At 46.7% G+C, this 20,457-nt stretch overlaps 1 protein-coding gene across 1 annotated transcript in view; it reads right to left on the bottom strand.

Annotated features, from left to right (window-relative positions):
* Positions 1-20,457, bottom strand: part of PDE11A (phosphodiesterase 11A) — a 219,634-nt gene that overhangs the window by 173,466 nt on the left and 25,711 nt on the right. The window contains exon 2 of the mRNA XM_048484470.1: positions 14,828-14,986. Coding sequence (XP_048340427.1) covers positions 14,828-14,986 — 159 coding nt within the window. The remainder of the gene's footprint in view (positions 1-14,827; positions 14,987-20,457) is intronic.

Genomic DNA, 20,457 nt, shown 5'->3' with positions numbered 1-20,457 from the left:
AGCCAGTACCACTGCTGGGTGTCTCCCCGACATGCTAGTCCCAAGCACTCCCAAGCAAAGATCCCAGCTGGGAGGACCTTGAGTAGGGGCTGGGACATACAAGAGGCGAGAGTACAGGCAGCAAAGGCTTGGCAGTTCTCTGGTCTCGGGCTCTAGCCTGATCTCAGCAATATCAGGCTTGAAGCTGAGCTGGTTCTGAGAATGCTTCAGGGGCTGAGCCCAGCCCTCTCTGACCTATGTGTAACATCCGAGATTCTCAAATGCGTTTTTATTTTTTAGTGTTTTTTCACATTTTGGCTGCAGGAGGCGTATCTTTAGAGATATTGGCACCAAAATTTCAAGGTATCATTGCTCCAGCACATGAAGCCTCCTGGGTTCCACAAAAAAAAAACAGCATTTTGTAAAGTTTAAGTGAGCACCCAAAATCCCCTCAGGGTATTTTCAGGAGTGCTGCAAGGCAGTGCCTGGGGTGGCAGAATGGTCATCAGGTTCTGTGGTAGATGACTTGTGCTTTGATATTCAGGCGTGTAGGACCAGGGCATCTGCCGGTTTGTTCTGTGCCTGGGGAATGTACTCGATCACAAAATTAAGCAGTTAAAAGAACATGGCCCACCTGGTTTGCCTTTGAGTAAGGCATTTGGCAGTCTGGAGAGGTTCCAAGTGTCCATAGTCTGTGCAGACCTGGACCCTCGGGTGGGCGAAGCTCCTCCCAGGTGATAAGCCATATACCCTCAAAGCGCCATTCAGAGCTATTGCTAGGAGCTCTGTGTAAAAGCAGATGCTACATCAGGGAGTCCTCTCTGGAGTCCTGGGCCTAGGGGCCACTGGCTCACTAAGCAATGGATGTTTCTTGCTTGCTTTCTTTATTTTATAATCAGCCTGTCGTGGAAGACAGCTTGGGTTCTCCTCCCTCACAACAGGCTTACAGTGTGTAGTAGGGAGGCACTGGTGGAGCAACCCGAAGCCGATGGCAGGCAGCCTCCAGGCCTCAGAAGTCTTCCCACTCCGACGGCTTTTTGCCGGGAGCCAGAGGCAGTGGGTGGGATGAAATCTGGCCTTGCTGCAGGTGGAAATTAGGCTTCCTCGGGGGGGGGCTGTAAGGCCCTGATGGAACCTCTTTCATCATCCCTCGGGAAAAACAATGTGCACCTGGGCATGCTTGGGAGGGGCTAACCATGCGTGCCTTGGTCCATTTCTCCGTCCAGATGGTCCTCTCCCTGCCTACTCCTTTTGGTCTTCCACTCATTGCTCCTGCTGCTGGCACTCTCTTGAGGGGGCTTTCCCTGGCAAGGGCTGGGCTGGATGGTCTCTCTCAAGCAGGCATAGGCTGCTGATGGCCTGTTTCCTCTCCGCACCTTGATAAGCAGTAGTTTCTGAGAACTCCTGGTTCAGGGTGTATCTAGCCACCTTGGGGAAGTGGTCCTGGAGGCTTCAATTCTTGGAATTGCTGTTGCAGCTGGACTCTGTTGACACCTCCTCCTCTAGATGTTATTTCCAAGCAGTATGGACTCATGGCGAAATGCCTGGCTTCGCCCTGAGGCCTCAGGCAGCTCCAGCTCCAAATGAGCTTCTGCTGGCTAAGATGTTGTTGCTCTTCTAGGGGGCTACTTTCTCTGCAAATTTACGGCAGGTCTGGGCTTCCATCCATCCAGATAGGACATCATCCTGGGAGGCCCGCTTGAACCTGGGGCCCCAGGTGCAATTAACAATGTCGCGATCTTGGGTGAGCACACCTGCCAGGACTGACCCTTTGGGCAACCCCTTTTTTGGCCACATGTCCTCTGAAGCCTCCCTATGCTCCAGGAGAAAGGATGATGTTTCCTTCTCCATCACTTCGCATCTTTGCCCTAGAGCAGTGCTTCAGGGTCTGGGAGGGAGCCTTCTATCAGCTTTGGGTAAAGGAAATGTGGCAGGTGCCCTGCTCTCTCAGATAAGGCGTGGGGGAATGGGGTGCCACCTTTGCCTCTAGCCTCCCATAACTGCTCTCTGTGCCACTCCTAGATTGGCTTTCTTTCGGAGGAGGGGTTAGAGGCCCTCCTGGGATTGGGATGATCTTCAAATTCAGCGTAAAGACGCCTCCTTCCATCTATAAAGAGAAAAAAAATGGATGGATGGGGGATGCTGAGGTGGGTGGAACCTTCAAAGGGACCCTAAACACTAGCAGCTTGACAGATAAAGACCAAGCAGCCTGAATCCCCTTGGGCAGTCTGGAGGGCTCTCTACCCTTGACCTCTCTCATACTCTATAATAATGCAATGGCAGATTTGTCTAATGTGTGTTCTACCCTCCCTTGATGGAGAAGGAGGGCCGGAGGCCATGAGGCCCTTAAGGCTGGCTAACATCCATTTGCTCCAAAGCATCTCTAAGCTAAGCCCTTCCCTGTCCCTTCCAGTCTCAGGATTTATAAACTCCCCCTTCCTTCCCGTGGACTCCCTCTTGGGCATCTTTCCTGAATTGTCCTGCCACTCAAATAACAAAAGTCTAGTCCTATGGGACAGCTGGCTCTCCATCCGCTTCACTCCAAATCCATGGCTTCTCACTACCTGAAGGCCAGACTTAAACCATGGATCTATGTGTGGCTTTCCCCTAGAGAATCCCAACGGGCAACCCAATTCGAATCCCTCAAACAATAATACCAAAACAAATGCTTGATGTATAAAGGATGAGGTGGAATCCCAAAAAGCCAACACTTTGAGAAATCAGGACTGACTCAGAGCTGTAAGAAGGCAAAGGAGGATAGACTGGATTGGCTTGGAAAGGATCAACAACCAGCTATCAACAAAAAGGGGGGGGGGGGATTGAGCAGGCAAACATGGGCTTCCATAATTGCCCTCCTAAGTGTTCTAGGGAATAATCCCTGGAAATGAGGACAAAATGGCTGGATTTAGGCCCCTCTGGCAGCTTCCCCAATAGCAGAGGGACTCTCTGCAGGAAGACCTTCCTACCTGCCATGATAAGCTCAAATGAACAGTAAGGACAGTCCTAACCAGACCAAATGGCCAGTCAGGATGACCCAACAGAAGTATTGTGATGCAAGGTTGTTTACTGCCATCACTATGGAAACGTTTAGACTTGGATAGCCTCAGGCTAGCTAGCCTGATCTCCTCAGATTTCTGAAGCCAAGCAAGGCCAGTCCTGGCTAGTATTTGGATGGAAGGCCTTCTACTATGAATATCTCTGTGGGTTGTGCCAAGAGGCAGGGATGCCCTTCTCTACCTTTGGAAAAACCTTGGATAAGGTTTGCCATAAGTCAAATATGACCTATATGGTATAGAAAAAATAATAAATTCAAGTAGAACTAAGTGAAGGAAACATAACTATGCCATAACTCCACAAGCATGTGGGAGGTTTTTTTTTTTGCACTAATATAAAAGCTGTGGGGTAGATCTAATGTTCTTAGAGAGGCACATAGTGGTACATGACAAATCCTAATTTATAGAAGACGAGTAGCCACTGGGAGATACTCAGCCCAAGGCCAAAGTCCCAAAGTAGAGTAGGGAGGGAGAGGATCTGAAATGGTGGCAATCTTAACTTCCAAGTAAGTAATCGCCCTTAAGAAAAAAATGCAGCTTTAGACCCAACTGGAAATCGATGCATCATCTGATCTGTCCCAGGAAGAAAGAAAACTAATCTGACACTTCTAGCAAGGGTGATATGGACACTCTAAAATTCGAAATTCTCTTATGGTGTCAACCTATACGTGACATGTAAAAAACCCGTAATGAAATTGCAAAAAAGGGGTAACACTTTGAGAAATAAGGGGTCTACCTAAGAAGGCTAAGGAAAACTCCATCCGAGTATAAAAGGGCTGGGCCTGGAAGCAGAGGAAACAATAGAGCGCCAATATGGGCCTCCCTAATCGCCTTCCCAGAAAAAAAGCCAAGCGCATAATCTCTTCAAATGAGGACGAATCGCTGGCTTTGTGTGTCTCTGGCTGTTTCCACCCCCAGAAGGCAGAGGTGGACTTCCTGCAGGAAGCGATAGAGAAGTCCAAGCGAACTCCTCTCCTTGAGGACTTTCTCCTACCTGCCATGATAAGCCCAAATGGACAGTTAGGGAGGTAGGACCAAATGGGCAGTGCTAGGGAGGACCCAACAGGAAGTAATTGGGTGGATGCAAGATTGCTTTACTGCTACCAAAATGGAAACACCCAGACTTCTGATGACGGGCAATCGCTCTACTGGCATCGGGGCGGCGGAAACGCCTCTAGGACTTGGATAATAGAAATAGTCCGATCCTCTGGATCCTCTGCCAGGCTGCTTAACGGCCAGCCCTGGTTAGGTAATTTTGGACGCGGCGGCCTTCAAGGAATACCAGGGTTGTGCCGCAGGCAGGGGATGGTAAAACCACCTCAGAAATGTCTCTTTACCTTGAAAAACTCTGACTATATTTGCGGCTACAAGTCAAATGTGACTTGGACAGAAAAATACAAATTAAAAAAATATGAAGAAAATATAATCCAGCTATATGCCACAAGCATGTGGAGTTTTTTTTGCACTAAATTAATAGAGAGAAGTTAGATAGATCTTTATAAGGCTTAGTGGCACATATAGTAGTATGGATAAACTGATTTGCAGAAGACTATAAGTCATTGGGAAATACGAATGGCATTAACATCCTATAGCAGAGGGGAGGAGGTATCTGAGATCGTGAATAGCTTCGGGGGCAAAAGGAGGGTTTGATTCTAGTAATTTTGTAGTGTCGTAAGAAGTATGGAGCGATTAGTCCACTGAATGATGGAGTATTCACTCTGTATCAGGGTGAACGAAAACTAATCGGAGCACCTTTGAAGTGTGATATGGAGATCTAAATGAAATTAGCCTTTGCGGCGCTACCCATTTCGAGATAAAAAATGTGGGATATTGCTATAATGGAATTCACATGCGTTTCAACACTTTGGAGAAATAAGCCGACTCTGGCGCTACGAAGAAGACCAAGGAAACCACATCTGAAGTGGTATAAAAATGGGCTACCCGTGTTGTTTGTGCAGAGTACGTTCAGCATTCCCTCCCCAAGTTCTGACTCCAGGTTACCGGGCAAGCCCGTGGAGATAGTGTCTTTTCCAAGTCACCGCTTCTGAATCTAGATGGCGTCAATCCAGCCCCCACCTTCGCTCGCGGAAATGCCAGGTGCGCTAAATTCTGAAGTTGTGAGGGAAATCGGGCAAGCCTACTTGTAAGCCAGGAATACTTCTGCCGTTTCACCCTAGATAGGCTGGAGGAGGGCAATCTCACCTGGAGCCGGACTCTAAAGTTCATAGTCTCTGCAGATGTACGTCGCATCTATAAAGACAAAATGCCGGATGAAGTGGTGGGATCTAGGCTTCCCTTGGGGAGGCTGTGATTCCTGGAGCATACTATCGGGAGTAACCGGAACCCTCCCTTTCTCAGGGCACCGCTTTAAAGTTCCTTTCAACCAGATGGCCTATATCCCATTGGATAATTTCCACCGCGGAAGGGGTCTTCCTCCGCCAGTCAGTGGTCATCTGGGCTCCACCCGGGTTCCTTTTATTGACCGGGAGCAATGTATTTCTAAATGTCCAGCTTTGCTAGCTCTTTATCGCTTCATAGTCTAGCCTTGTTCCTAGTTGGGCTACTTTGGTCCCTTTTTAAATAGGATTATTCCATTCTCCCTTCACGGTACAAGCCAATGCAGTTGTATGTTGTGCTTTGCTTACGCTTGCCGCTGCACCTCGTTACCTCCCGGCTAGGTTTCAGATACTCAGCTGCACCTCCAATTAATGGACACCTTGACATGAAGTCACCAGCATTTCTTCCCTGCTCTGACTTCCGCGCAGAGCAGCAAACACAACCCTGTACAGTCTCCCATGATAATTCTGATATCTTTGTAAGCCAACATCCCCAAAAATGTCGCCCCCTACAACCAAAATGTGAAAAAACACACCAAAATAAAACGCAGGAGCACAGCCCTGCAAAATTCCTGAGCCCCAAGTAGCTGCCCACATTGCTCCAATGGACATGATAATTACCTATGGTGATGTTCGGCATTCTCCTCCGCTCCAGGCCTACCTCCCACACACACCCCTGGACCCTGAAATAGGACCAATGTAGGGCAGTCCAGTTTCTTGAAGGGCGTGCCGCACTAGAGGTAATTGGCAGTGATAACTAGGACCTTGCAACCCACCTGGAATTCAGTCCCTTCTCTGGCGCCTGGGTAATCTGTCTGTACTGAAGTTGTTTAGCTTTGTTCCAATAAATGTCTCCTGAAGGAAGGTACGCCGCGGCCTCCCACCCTGTACAAAGGTACCAGCAGCCGGAACTGGGCTTCGGCTGGAAACAAAAATATGGGGAAAACGTGGATGGTACCCAGAGGTTACCTGGAATGGAGTTTGACCAGTGGAGGAGCAAATGGCATTGTTGTGGCGAATTCCGGCCAGTGGGCAAAACCTGCTCCACTTCTATTCCATTGGTAGGGATATGTAGAAACGCAAATAATTGTTCTTCAGAATCCTACAAATCCATCCAGTCTTGTCCAGCTGCATGGGGATGGACATGCAAAGAATGATGTATCGCCAGTTCCCAGCAAGGTGCACGTGAAACCATGCCAGAACAGAGGAGGTAAACTTTTCGGAGCACTCCCATCCAAGATAATGTGGAAGTTCTGAATACCATGTAGCCAAAAGACATGCTGTAAGTACAACTTCTGGGCAGTCTCTTTGGCAGAAGAGGGTCCTAACAGGTAGCAGGATAAAGTGAGCCAACTTTTTTAGAAGAGGATCTACAACTACTTAAGATGCATGTGTGTGACTCGGGTGGGACTCTGGGTAATCTAACGGCTGAAGCCCATTGATTAATGCTACCAAGGCCCTGTTGAAGCTTGGCAGGGGAACCCAGGAGGCTCCAAGTGGGTTTACTTCAGGACTGAATCTTGGCCTTGGTGGCAAGTTTTGCACATGCCTACACATACATTGGTGCACTCCGGCATCGCACTCCAAAGTTTCTCACCTAGAAGTCCCTTGTGGCAGACAGATGCTGGTTTCAAACTGCTCCTAAAATGTCCAGCAGGGCAGGAGCATCATGGCATATGCTCTAGGATCTCCCAGCTGTAATTGCTTTGGGTAGATATAATCGCCTCCTGACGGGTCAGGAGTCTATCCTGAAAAGCACGCCTCTGCAGTAGCATTGGCTCTGCAGCCCCTGGGGTCCCAAGGTGAACTCTCTTGGGCTCCATGGGATCAGTGGCCTAGTGCTGCTGGGAATCTGCTCTCGAAGAGCAGGTGTCAAAAAGGCAGTGCCTGGGGTGGTGTAATGGCCAGCCAGTCCTGTGGTAGCTGACTTCGTGCTTTGGATATTCAGGCTTGTAGGACCAGGGCATCCTGCCAGTTTGTTCTGTGCCTGGGGAAAATGTACTCTATCAAGCAAAATTCAAGAAAGTTAAAAGCACATGGCCTATACCTTGCCTATTCTTTGAGTAAGGTAATTTGGCAGTTCTGGAGAGGTTCTGGCAAGTGTCCATAGTCTGTGTAGACTCTTGACTGGTAAAGTAGCCTCCTCCCGAGGTGGATGTCTTATACCTCAAAGCTATTCATCGTGCTTAAGGAGCTCCTGTGTGGGTAGATAAGCTACATCAGAGTCCTCTGAGTCCTGGGCTTAGGGGCTGGGTCACCTACAGTGGGATGCTCAGCTCTTTATTTATAAATGGGCCTGGTCGTGAAGATAGTTGGTTCTCCCTACAACAGCTAGGTGTAGGGTAGCTGCCGGTGGAGCAGCCAAGACGGCTGGCAGTCTAGGGGCCTAGAAGTCTTCACTGACGCTTTGTGCCGGGGCAAGGTAAGTGGGTGGGATGAACTGGGCCTTGTTGCAGGTGGAAATTAGCCTCCCCAAGCTGTTAGCCCTGGATGGAAATTCTCATCATCCTCTCGGGAAAACAATGCACCTGGTATGTTGGGAGGGGCTCTAACCCAAGCAGTTCTGTCCATTCTTCCGTGATGGTCTCTCCCTGCACTCCTTTGGCCTTCCACTTTTGGTCCCACTGGGCACTCTCTTTGGGGGGGCTTTCCTCTGGCAAGGCTGGGCTGATGGTCTCTTCACAGGCAAGGCTGCACATGGCCTGTTTCCTCCCCCCTGCCTCCTTTGATCAGCTGTGGGTAGCTCTGAGAACCCTGGTTCCAGTGTATCTGGCCACCTTTGGGAAGTGGGTCCTGAGGCGCCCACTCTTGAATTGGCTAAGCTGCTGGGCTGGCCTCTGTTGGACACCTCCTCCTAGGTATGCTATTTCCAGCGGACTGCATGCGCAGCCTTTCGCTCTGAGTCTCTGCAGCTCCAGCTGAGCTGGGTTGCTGGCTAAGTTGTTGCCTCTTAGGGGCTACTTTCTTAACACTACGGGTGGTCTGGGCTTCTCCATCCAGATAGATATCTCTGAGGCTCCTCAAGTGGAACCTTGGGGCTCTAGGTGCACAATGTAAGCCATCTTGGGAGCACCTAAGCAGGGACCGAATTTAAGCGACTTATTAAGCATAAAGGTCCCCCATGTCCTCTGAAGGCCTATGCTCAGGAGATGATGTTTCTTCTCCATCATTGTAATCTCTTTGCCCAGAGCAGTGCCAGGGTCGGCATCCTAATCGGGCTTAAAGAAATGGCAGGTGCCCCAAGGTTCTCAGATGGCGTGGGGGAATGGGTGCAACCTTGCCTAGCCTCCATAACTGCTTCTGTGTCACCCTAGATTGGCTGGAGGAGGGGTTAGGCCCTCCTCTTGGGTTGGTCTTCAAATTCCGCGTAAGACGTGCTTCATCTATAAAGAGAAAAAAAATGGATGGATGGGATGCTGAGGTGGTGAACCTTCAAAGAACCCTAAGCAAATAATTTTGCCGGCCACATAAAGCATCTGCTGTCTGGAATCCCTTTGTGGTAGTCTGGAGGTGGCTTCCTCACCCTTGACCTTCAAGTGCCTCTATACAATGGCAGATTTGTCTAACACCGTGGTCTACCCCCCTTGATGGAGAGAGAAGGGAGGGCTGGAGGCCAGGAGCCCTTTGCTACTATCCACTTTGCCTAAAAGCATCTCTAAGCTAAGCCCCTCTGTCCTTCTCAGTCTGTGAGGATTTATAAACTCCCCTTCCTCTTATCCAAGTGGACCTCCCTTGGCATCTTTCCTGGTGTGCCTGGCCAACAAAAGTCTAGTCCTAAGGGATAGCTGCTCTCCATCCGCTTCACTAAATCCATGGCCACTCTGGAAGGCTAGGACGTAATCCATGTAGACCATGTGTGGCTTTCCTCTAGAGACTCTCTAACGATACCCAGCACCCATCCTCTCAAACAATACCAAAACAAATGTTGATGTATAAAGATTGAGGTGTGAATCCCAAAAGCCAACACTTTGAGGAACTAGACCGGACTCAACGAGCCAAGAAGGCAGTAAAAGGAGGATAGACTGGATTGGTTTGGAAAAGGACTAAATAACCAGCTTAATCAACAAAACGGGGGGGGGGGGGGGGGATTGAGCAGGCAAACATGGGCTTCCATAATTGCCCTGTGTTTTAGGAATAATCCCGAATGAGGACAAATGCTTGACTTGTGTCTCTGGCAGCTTCCAATAGCAGAGGGACTCTCTGCAGGAAGACTCTCCTACCTGCCATGATAAGCCTTAAATGGATAGTAAGTGATAGTCCTAACTAGGACTAAATGGCCAGTCAGGGATGACCTAAACAGAAGTGCATTGCGGGATGCAAGGCTGCTTTACTGCCATCACTATGGAACAGTTTAGACCTTGGATAGCCCTTAGTAGGCTAGCTTAGCCTGATCTCCCCTAGATTTCTGAAGCCAAGCTAAGGTTCAGTCTCCTGGCTAGTATTTTGGATGGAAGCCGCCTTCTGCTAGAATACTCAGGGCTGTGCCAAAAGAGGCAGTGGGATTGTCTCTACTCCTGAAAACCTCGGAGGCATGCTGGCCTGCCATAAGTCAGCCATGACTTGATAGAAAATATACAAACTAAAAGAACCATGAAGGAAACATAACTATGCCACGCCACAAGCATGTGGAGGTTTCAGTTGCACCATAAAAGCTTGTGGTAGATCTTTAATGCTCTAGAGGCAATACAGTGGTATGGACAAGTGACTAATTTATAGACGACGAAGCCACTGGGAGATACCAGCCTGCAATAAAAGTCCCACAGAGGGGAGGAGGCATCTGAAATGGGCACCAACTTCCAGCACCCTAAGAAAATGCAGCTTAGACCACTGGAATGATGCACATTCGATCTGTCTCAGGAAGAGGAAAGCCCTCACTGCTCGGTGAAAATGCCAGGTGTGCTAAATTTCTCAAGTTGTGAGGGGGAATAGATTGCAAATTTTTTTAAACCAGAACTGCTTTTTTTTTTCTGCGCCACCCTAGATAGGCTGGAGGAGGGGTTAGGCCCGCCTCCTGGAGCGGACTTGGAAGTTCAGTCTCTAAGATGTGCTTCATCTATAAAGACAAAAATGGATGAAGTGGTGGGATTCAGCCGTTTTGCACCGGTTCAGATGAACCTGCAGTTAATCCCACCACTATGCCCCCCATGGCCCCCGCACACTTCCCCCCATGGCCTACTTGAGCTGGGGGGCCACCGCAGCCAGGGGGCACAGCAGCCTGCAGGTCCATGGCTCGCCACTGGCTGCTTCTGCCACCTCCTCGATCTCCATCGGTGGAGGCCCTGGCCACCACCAATGGAGATTGAGGAGGAGGCAAAATAGCTGGCTGCAAGCCATGGTCCGCGGCCCCTGAAGCCCCGCCTCCCCCTTTGATCTCGATCGGTGGTGGCCAGATCCATCACTGATGGAGCAGGGGGGGCAGCCGGTTCCAGTTGAGTGGGGGGGGGGTGGCACACACACACACACACCGCTCAACCGGAACTGGTTGTTAAATTATTTGAATCCCACCACTGTCTCCAACCTATTTTTCTGGCCATACTTTGGACTTTGTTTGCACTTGTTCCTTTACTAAAATCTCCATTCATTCCTTTGCCTCTTTCGGTTTACTTGCTAATTGCTTGAACTACATTCACAGCTCCATCCAAAGCCCAAGGCAGTCAGGGACCCCACCACTCCCATGCCACATCTCTACCTCCAGAGGGGTTTTAGGCAGTGCAAGGTGACAGAAAAATAAAAAAAAACCCTTCCCAACTGCCCAAAAGCCCTCCATGGGGTCTAATGGACTTATGCCATCTTTTTGGGAGGTGTAAATCCAGGGAGTTGGCTGCGGAACTCACAGTGTGAAAGCCCAGGTGGGAACTGATTATAATCAGTTTCACCCCCAGGATTGCCTCAGTCCACCTCACCCACTGTGAAGTAGTCCAATCAGACTCCAGAGCAGCTCTGCAGCAGTGACCATTTATCGTTTCACCGCTGCAGAGCTGAGAAGGGGCCACATGCCGGCGCATCTGCACTCTCCGCTGGCGGGGTTATCCCTTATACCAGAGGTCTTCAAACTATGGCCCTCCAGATGTTAATGGACTACAATTCCCATCAGCCTCTGCCAGCATGTCCAAGTGGCAGGGCTGATGGGAATTGTAGTTCCTGAACATCTGGAGGGCCATAGTTTGAAGACCCCTGCCTTATACAGTGGAGGGGGCAAATGAACCAGCATGAGCCTCCGCTGCACCCCAAAGCTCTGCCAGCTCTCCCCTCTGAATGGGGTCATCAGACATTGCAAGCAAGCCACAGTTCATCCATGACAGCCACACACCTGATTAATGGTCGCGCTCCTGTGCTCCCTTCCTACTGCCCTAGCACATGGAGCATAACAGATGATGTTTTAGTTTTAGAAATCTCTTTGGTCAGGAAGGCTCCCACCTCTCCATCACTTCCCAAAATGTGTAAAACGCAGAAAGCATTTTTGCAAAGGAAGTGAGGTTGAAGTAAAATGAAATTGTTCAGGAGAGGACATTTACGATGAGAAAAGGGATGCATTTTAATGCCCTTTTAATCAAATGTATTATCTTGTTCTAACTGAATTTTTTTTTGTAATCCACACTGAGAAAGGAATGCTACAAATAAATATTTGTGATTTGTTGGAATGTTCAAACGCTGGCTCCTTGACATAATGGAGTTGTTTTTCCTCTCACAAACCAGGATTCTAAACTATGACTTATCTCTGCAAAACAGAAGTATGTTATGTCGATTAAACAAAAATACAAAACAAAAGGTAAATTCAGCTGAAATGTTTGATTGAGGAAAAATATGAAATGGGATAGCAGCAAGGGAGTATTTCTCCTGCCACAACTGAGAATAAATGTTAGAGCAAGATTTAGTTTTCTTAAGTTTTCTTCACAAGGCGCAATCTTAATTTTTGAAATGTGTACAATTTTTCCTTTAATTTTACAACATTCAAAACAAACCTATAACAAGCATATGCATAGCTTCTTGGTCTGCCTTCACAAAACTGTGAGGAAAAATGTAGCCTTTCTTGCATGGCATGTAGTTCTGAACTTACAACAGCTTTGTGGGGAAGCAACTGGGTCATCTGGAAAAGGAACAGCTATCAAAATGGTTTCAGCAAATCACCCTGCTTATAGCGGCTTTGGATTCAACCCATATTAGCATTTTTAAAAACTGACTGAATTCAAATACCTTGCCACACAGATGACCTCCTACTTACATTATGATAGGTGTGTAACTGATGAAGGAAAGAGTAGGATATGCATATTTTAAGTAAATAAACAAGTTTAAATAAATTCCTGGCCATAATGCAACTGATCACCCTTGGAGCTAATCATCTTTGAGATATAAGAGCACATATTTGAGATGATGGTAATTAAAATAAATTATTGTCTGTTTTTACAATGGGAAAATACCCTTTTTGTGTATGGTGTCAGTAAGCGGTCTGGCCAAGATGCCAAAAGAGGGGGTTGCTTAAAACTCAAAGGATTTATCCAAGTCCTTCATAGTACAGGTAATGTTCAAAATCCTAGTCCAAAGTATGTTTGGGAAAAGACCCAGAGGCCTAGTTGTATTAATATTTTTTACCTGAAAACCAAAAAGTGTCTTGTAGCACCTTTCTTTTATTTTAATGTATTTGACAATCCAATGACCCAGTTATCTTGGACGGAACCAGTCTTACAAATACCACCCTCTATCTCTTACTTTAGATAGATGCCAGAAATTTAGCCACAGACAAGGTAATACCGGGAACAGGATCAGCACAAGAAAGGCAAAGAAACAAGGGAAACTTTGGAAAGCAGTTGTAATCACAGATCTCTCAAAGGGGGTTATCCACAATCAATCAATCAATCAATCAATCAATCAATCGATCCATCAATCAATCAGTGTTTCAACCCAGACCAACATTCATATAATCTGTCTGAATATTCCTTGGAAACTACCCCTCAAAACAGGGTGGGAAAACATCCTCGGATATTTCGGGATAGTTGATGAAAATGAGGCAAAAGGAGAAGAGGCGCAATATTAAAAAATAGCATAGACCATACTTTACGAGTGTATCGTCTTTTCTACCACAAAAGCCTTCAAGGACTAAGGTGTTTGATGAAGATTATGCCACAATAAATCTATTAGTCTTTAAGATGCTACCTCCTGTGTCATTTTAGTGTAACATGAGCAAAATTTAATACAAAAACATTTTCTTCTTCTCTGCAGACTCTAATGTCCCTTCTTTTCCTACACATCTAGTAGTGCTGATATAAGAATGGATACCAATCCCTTCTATATCACACTACAAGGCAAGAGAACCGGTCAACAGAATGCTTTCGTCACACATGCCATTACAGAGATTATTTTCATGTACTATTGCAATTCACTCCACACAGCTATTAACAGGCAAGCAGAGATAGCTATACCCTTTTCAACATAAAGATGACAGGAGATGGTTGGATCAATTTGCCACATCTTCCTGGACCATCTTTATGTTACTTTGCTCCACTGGGTCCTAGCGCCTGCCTTTCCCCAGCCTTTGGATTCTCTGGCAGCATTTTAAGCTCTTATTTAATCAACACTTCCATCAAAACCATGATTATCTGCAATGGGGAACAAAGCACTTTGATCAAATAGCATTTATATTGCTCCAGAGGCCTATTGGTAAGACTTGCCTTTTTGTAAAGTTGCACCCACCATTTTCTTTTGGCAGATAAAAATTTGAAAAAGGCAGGTCTCACTAAAGTTGCAATCAGCACTTCTCTGCAGAATGGGGCAGAGCTGGAACAGCCCCAACCAGGTTGCAATCAAAGAGGAGGGCCAGGAAAGCCGAAGAGCCCGTCCCAGGCCGGCAGGGCACTACAGACAGCTCACCAGCCACTAGGAGGCTAGAGCAGGGAGGGGACCTCCTGAAGGGATAAAAGGAAGGCAGAGAAAGAAGGAGAAGGTTTGTGTGGTGCATGGGCTCAAGTTTGCAGAAGTATTAATAACTGCCTGATGGAAGTAAAGAGCTTATGAACAGAAGCCTGAGTTCTGTCTTGTTTGATCCAGAAGGGTAGCCGAGTCGCTACGAGGCCAAGGCAGCCTACCTTGCAGGGGTGGCTTGCAAAGCTGTGCTCACACCATAAAAGGATAAAAATCCTGACTGCCTCCAGGAAGGGCCTTCTTTCCATCAGTGGAGACTGCCCTATCCTGGAGCACCAGGTAACAGTATCTACAGGACAATCCTAAATAGAGTTACACATAAATCCATTGAAGGGTAACTCTGCTTAGAATCATGCTTTCAAGCAACAGTAAAAATACTGTAAAACCAAAAAGGAAAAAACTTCTTGATTATGAATCAGATGCAAGTACTACGAGAACAAAGCTATTCATTAATTAATTCCGTTTTCTATACACTTCCAAAATAATAACTGTGAAAGCTTTATCCGTTTTACCAATGTGAAAAGAAGAGGGGGGAAATCTTACTTTTTCATCATCATCAGTGAAAGGCCCTCCTCCTGGAATTTTATTTATCGCTTGGGCAACCCCAATAATCTCACCCTCGTGATTTCTTATTGGCATACACAGCAAGGACTTGGTCTTGTATCCAGTCAGTTTGTCGATTTCATCATTAAAGCGGCGGTCCTGACAGATAAAGAACATATTAACGTTAGAAACTTCCAGGCCTTTCATAACACACCCACAACACAACTTCTATATTCAGCACAGTGTGCAACCTTTTCATTAGGCATTTCAAAGGTGATATCCACCAATTTGGCACTGCTTCATTGTAAATGCCAATCACAGAATCCTATTCTCCCAAACTGTAGACCAGATACATGATATTTTTGCTAGCTAGTGATTACTTACCATTATTCATGAACATCTTTTCACATTATTCATGAACATCATTCATTATATTGAAATATAGTCATATTCTGCACGTCTGTTACATACACACTGAAGAAGAGTTTGGATTGGATATCCCCCCCTTTCTCTCCTGTAAGGAGACTCAAAAGGGACTTACAATCTCCTTTCCCTTCTCCTCCCCCCCACAACAAACACCCTGTGAGGTGGGTGGGGCTGAGAGAGCTCCAAAGAACTGTGACTAGCCCAAGGTCACCCAGATGGCTAATAATGTTGAGTGCATAAGCTTAATCTGTCTCCACCGGTTTGAATGAAGCCTCCACAGCTCAAGTGGCAGAGCAGGGAATCAAACCCAGTTCTCCAGATTAGAGTGCACCTGCTCTTAACCACTACACCTCGCTGGCTCTCTAGCTTGGCTTGGATTCCATGTAAATTTCCACAGATACAAGGAGAGAAGACCATTTTTTCTGATACCCCCCTTCTACAAGAGGCTTCCGATCCACACACGCACCCCCAAGCAATTCTAGACATTATCCTGTTCCCCAGCAGCAGCAAGCTTAAGAGCAATAGACTCTTAACTGGTGAACTGGATTTGTTTCCCCTCTCCTACACATGAAGCCTGGTGGGTGACCTTGGGCCAGTCACAGTTCCCTCAGAACTCTCTCAGCCCCACCTACCTCACAAGGTGTCTGTTATGGGGAGAGGAAGGGAAGGAATTTGCAAGCTGATTTGAGACTCCTTACAGGACAGAAAGGTGGGGTATAAATGCAAACTGTTCTTCTTCACTTCAACAGGCATTCTCAGCAGCTACAGGAAGGGGGAAATCTCCTTACATCTGTGAAAACTTAGGTGGGATCCAAAGCACTGTGCTTATATGCATTTTGTATTGTTTCTGTGTTTTGGTGTTTTTTCACTAATCCCCATAATGACTCTCTTAATCCCACCTCCCCAGTCAGCAAAGGAAGAAAAACTTAAGCTATAGGCCCAAGAGAAACTCCTCATGCTATAGTTTTACCAATCCAAGGTTAACCATCAGACTGTCACTATCTACAGTAACATATAACGCACATTTGCCATGTATACGTTCCTGTTTCTGAGCTTGCTTACATGTAAAAACAAAAGTTAAAGATTAAATCGACCACCCTGTATTCTAGTGTAACTTTCCCAGCTTGGATAAATGCTGGACAGAGACACACCATAACAGTGGCAAAAATGTCATGTATTGCAAGGATGCTATGAAATTGCAGCAATTGTTCATTTCTTGAAATGTGCAGCGCAGTGAGAACTTCTCCTCCAGTTACCCTGTTGGGACTGACTTCTCTCTATATATATATCACTTTATTCATATTAAATTTCTTAAGGTTTTTCTCTGCATCTGTTTTTTGTCTGGCCTTCAGTCAACGAATATGAATTCTCCTTCAGTTTGGCAGCACAAACAAAGGAGACCATCGGGACTCTTCTAAGCAAAAGGACCCAGAATGCAGAACCGACCTACGTGCACACCGGTTAGAGCAGGGGTCTGCAACCTTTTACGCTGAAAGAGCTGTTTGGACCCATTTTCCACGGAAAAGAAAACACATAGAGCCACAAATACTTTTTGACATTTAAAATGAAGATAACACTGTGTATTTTGGTTATTTACCTTTACGCTTTGTATAAAACAATTATAGTGTGTTGCTTATGAAATCCATGAAGTGCTACAGAGAAAAATATTTTTATTTATGTAAAGAACACATTTTTAACATTTTTAACTTTTTAAAGAAAATAACTAAAAATTAACAAAAAAATACACCACTCACTCCCCTCCCAAACGGCAGACGGACACCCCCCCACACACAAATCCCAGCCGAAGCATAAGTTGTTTGCTGCCTAAAGCGCTACTTCGTCTCTATCCCCTGGAATTGCTCTGGGGGGGTGTTTTAGGCTTGACATGGCGGCGGCTGACTTTTGCAGATCTTCACTCCCCTCCATGGCAGAGCTGAGAGTTCCCCAGCTCTGCCATGGCGGGAAAGAGGCTGCAGAAGCCGCCGCTGCCCCTCGTGCGGGCCAAACGTCTCCCAGAGCAGCCGGGGACAGGGCAGGGAGTCCGGCGCCCAGGGCACCCCCTCCCTCCCTCCCAAACGGCGGATGGACACCCGCCGGCTGCCGCTTTTTTCTCCCCCTCTTTGCAAAGGGGATTCCCACTTCCCTGGGAAGGCTCGGGAGTCAGCACCACAAGTCTCGAAAGCCGCCTTGCGGCTGTGGAGTCAGCTGGGTTCCCCGACCTCCGGGTTAAGAGCTCTTCTACTGACACTTTGATAGGTTTTTCCCCTCTCCAGTGCCTGGGTCTCTGGAGTGGTAAGAGTCATTGTTCCTTTTTTTCTAATTTTTGTTGTTGTTAAAGAAGAGTGTGCAGAGACTATCCCGCTTGGCTTTTGTTAGTCCTTGGAAAGGTCTAACTTCTGTTAAAATTGGCTGTTGTGGGTTTTCTGGGCTGTGTGGGTGTGGTCTGGTAGTTTTCGCTCCTAATATTTCATCTTCCCTTATGAAAAGAGGCTCTGCCCCTGCCCTCTAGGCGAAATAGATACATTAGAACACATGTTATTCAGATGTCCCACTTTTGAAAAGCCCCGAAAGGAAATCCTCAGCCCAGCCATGACAGGTCTAATAGGCCTAAACTACAAAGATGTACTGGCCTACATATTGACAGGTAGGGACCAGAAAATTACACGGGCCGTTTGTTTTTGTTCTTTAATCTGCAAACACAATAAGAGACATCTGCCGGCTGAAAAGTTTAGGGAGGGAAAGACTGAATAAATTGTGATCCTTAGAAGATATGGTCGGAGGCCGGAGTTTTCTAGTAATGTCACTATAGGTTTTAGCAAGAATGCACAGGCACTTTACAAGTGTAGTTATATTAACTTTTTAATCTTTTGTCATAATCAAATGTATTTTACCTACTACTTGCTTTTTCGCGAGTTGACCTTTTAGTAAACAGTCACCGACTGTGTATAAGTGCACTTCTCAGTTTGTATTATTATGTGCTGGTCTTTGACTGCAATAGAGAATTTGATTTGATATTTCATCTGCATCTACCGTGTTTCCCCGAATATAAGACAGAATATAAGACAGTGTCTTATATTAATTTTTGCTCCCAAAGAAGCACTATGTCTTATTTTCAGGGGATGTCTTATTTTTCTGTGTTCTGTTCGTCAGGCATGCTTCCAAACAAAAACTTTGCTACGTCTTACTTTTGGGGGATGCCTTATATTTCGCACTTCAGCAAAACCTCTACTACGTCTTATTTTCCGGGGATGTCTTATATTCGGGGAAACAGGGTATGGCTGGCATCTTCAGAGACGTGTCACGGTACGGTGTGTTTCTCTCTGTGACAAAGTGTGCAGTGATTGTGTGGTTGGGTTTTGTCTACCTCATAGATGGGAGCGGGGTGAGGCACATTTGCATATGACAGGGTGGAGTCCATTTGCAGTCGCAGTCGCATTCACAACTGCATTTGCACCTGCACTGTCATTTCACTGTTTTGACTGACGTAGCATCATTTTTTTTCACTATATCCACATTCTGTATCATGCCTAATACATTATGCTCATTCATATTGTGGTAAAAGTTAGCCTTATATATGGTCATTGGATGTCTCCTCATACAGATTATATGACCTTCAAAGCCATTCGCAGCCTTGGCCCTGCTTATCTGAGAGACCGTCTCTCCCTATACCGCCCTTCTAGGCCCCTCCGCTCGTCGGAGGAGGACCTCCTGGTGATCCCTGGCCCCAAGGCGGCATCCTCGGGCTGGCCTCCTACAAGGGGCTTAGGGCTTTTACGGGCTCTTGGCCAGCCTACCCAAGTGGTGGAACAGGGCTTCCAGGGTGACTCAGGACTCTCCTGCGGGACTTTGGGGACAAAGTTTCTGCAGGGCTCTGTCAGTAAAAACGGACCTGTTCCGGCCAGGCGTTTGGCCAGCTCGGGATGATGTCAACTCCGGCCATAAGAACATCTTGGCCTCCCGTAAGCACATTTTCAAAGGGGAAGGAGGGGGCTGGAAATACCGCCATCTGTAGTTTTAGTATTTTATATATTATTTTTATTGTAAATTATGTATTTGATGTTTTAAATTGTTTTAGTGTTGATGGACACTGCCCTGAGCCTTCGGGGAGGGTGGTATATAAATATAAATATAAATAAATAAATAAATACATACATACATACATACATACATACATACATACATACATACATACAAACATACATACATACAGTACTGATTTACAGCTCCATTCAAAGGAGGCAGGAATGGGCTCTAAGGAGCAGCACGGCCTCACACCAGCATGTCTGCGATCCTTGGAGCACTTACCCCAGAAGAGGGGGCAGATCCGCTGCAGGCCATCTATCCCACAGCCCTACCACCACAGAACCCGGACATCCGGGCTGTGCAGGCATCCCGCTCGAATGCCAATGGAGGGGGCACTCTCGGGGGCAGAGGCGACATTAGTCCAGTCCTTCCCCGGGTTGAGGGCAGGGAGCATGGCACCCCGGCTTTCAGACTTACACTACCCTTTTGGTGGGGTAAGTATTGTGAGCTCTAAGAGGCTTTTTGGCAGTGGGGGGCTTCAGGCCTTTTCCAAGCTCCCCACACTACCAGAAAACCCCCTTGAAGGCGGCAGAGCAGTGCCACACTGGTGCCACGTCCTGCCATCCCTGAGTTTTAACGGGGCTGTTAGATATCTCTTTGTGTCGATTGTTATCAACTTACACTACATCATCTGCTTTGAGTCTCTGGGAGGAAGGCAGACTATAAATACAGCTTCTGTATACGATTACAATGTAAGTTTACAACTGGGTCCCATTTCAAATAGTTTAAGAGCCCCTGCCATCAATACAAGTTGGGGTTCACATTTTTATGTAGAACTGATTTGGATGATACCTGTGTGACGTTGTTTGGGATATTTTGACTGTGATCTTTTTCCCCTTTGCATGCACTCTCCCACGCTCTTTCAATACCCATACAATCTACTTTGTAATTATATTATGAGTTCTTATTCTCTGGGTCTTATCTGTGCCTCAGGAGGATACTTAATGTTATTTGTTTCTACAAAGGCTGCAGTATTGTGATCACAAAGCAAACCTTCCCTTGAATTACTTGTGCTTTTTTTTTAAGGACCTAAGATGAATGATTTTTAATAATACTACCCAGGGCTTTGCTCTGCATGATGCTGAGAGCTTCCTGTAATGTGCTGAGCACTCTGGTGCAAA

Source organism: Sphaerodactylus townsendi, linkage group LG02 (assembly GCF_021028975.2).
Source record: "Sphaerodactylus townsendi isolate TG3544 linkage group LG02, MPM_Stown_v2.3, whole genome shotgun sequence".
NCBI classification, from domain to species: domain Eukaryota; kingdom Metazoa; phylum Chordata; class Lepidosauria; order Squamata; family Sphaerodactylidae; genus Sphaerodactylus; species Sphaerodactylus townsendi.
The sequence above is the reverse complement of the archived record's forward strand: the minus strand, read 5'-3'. Positions and strand labels throughout refer to the sequence as shown.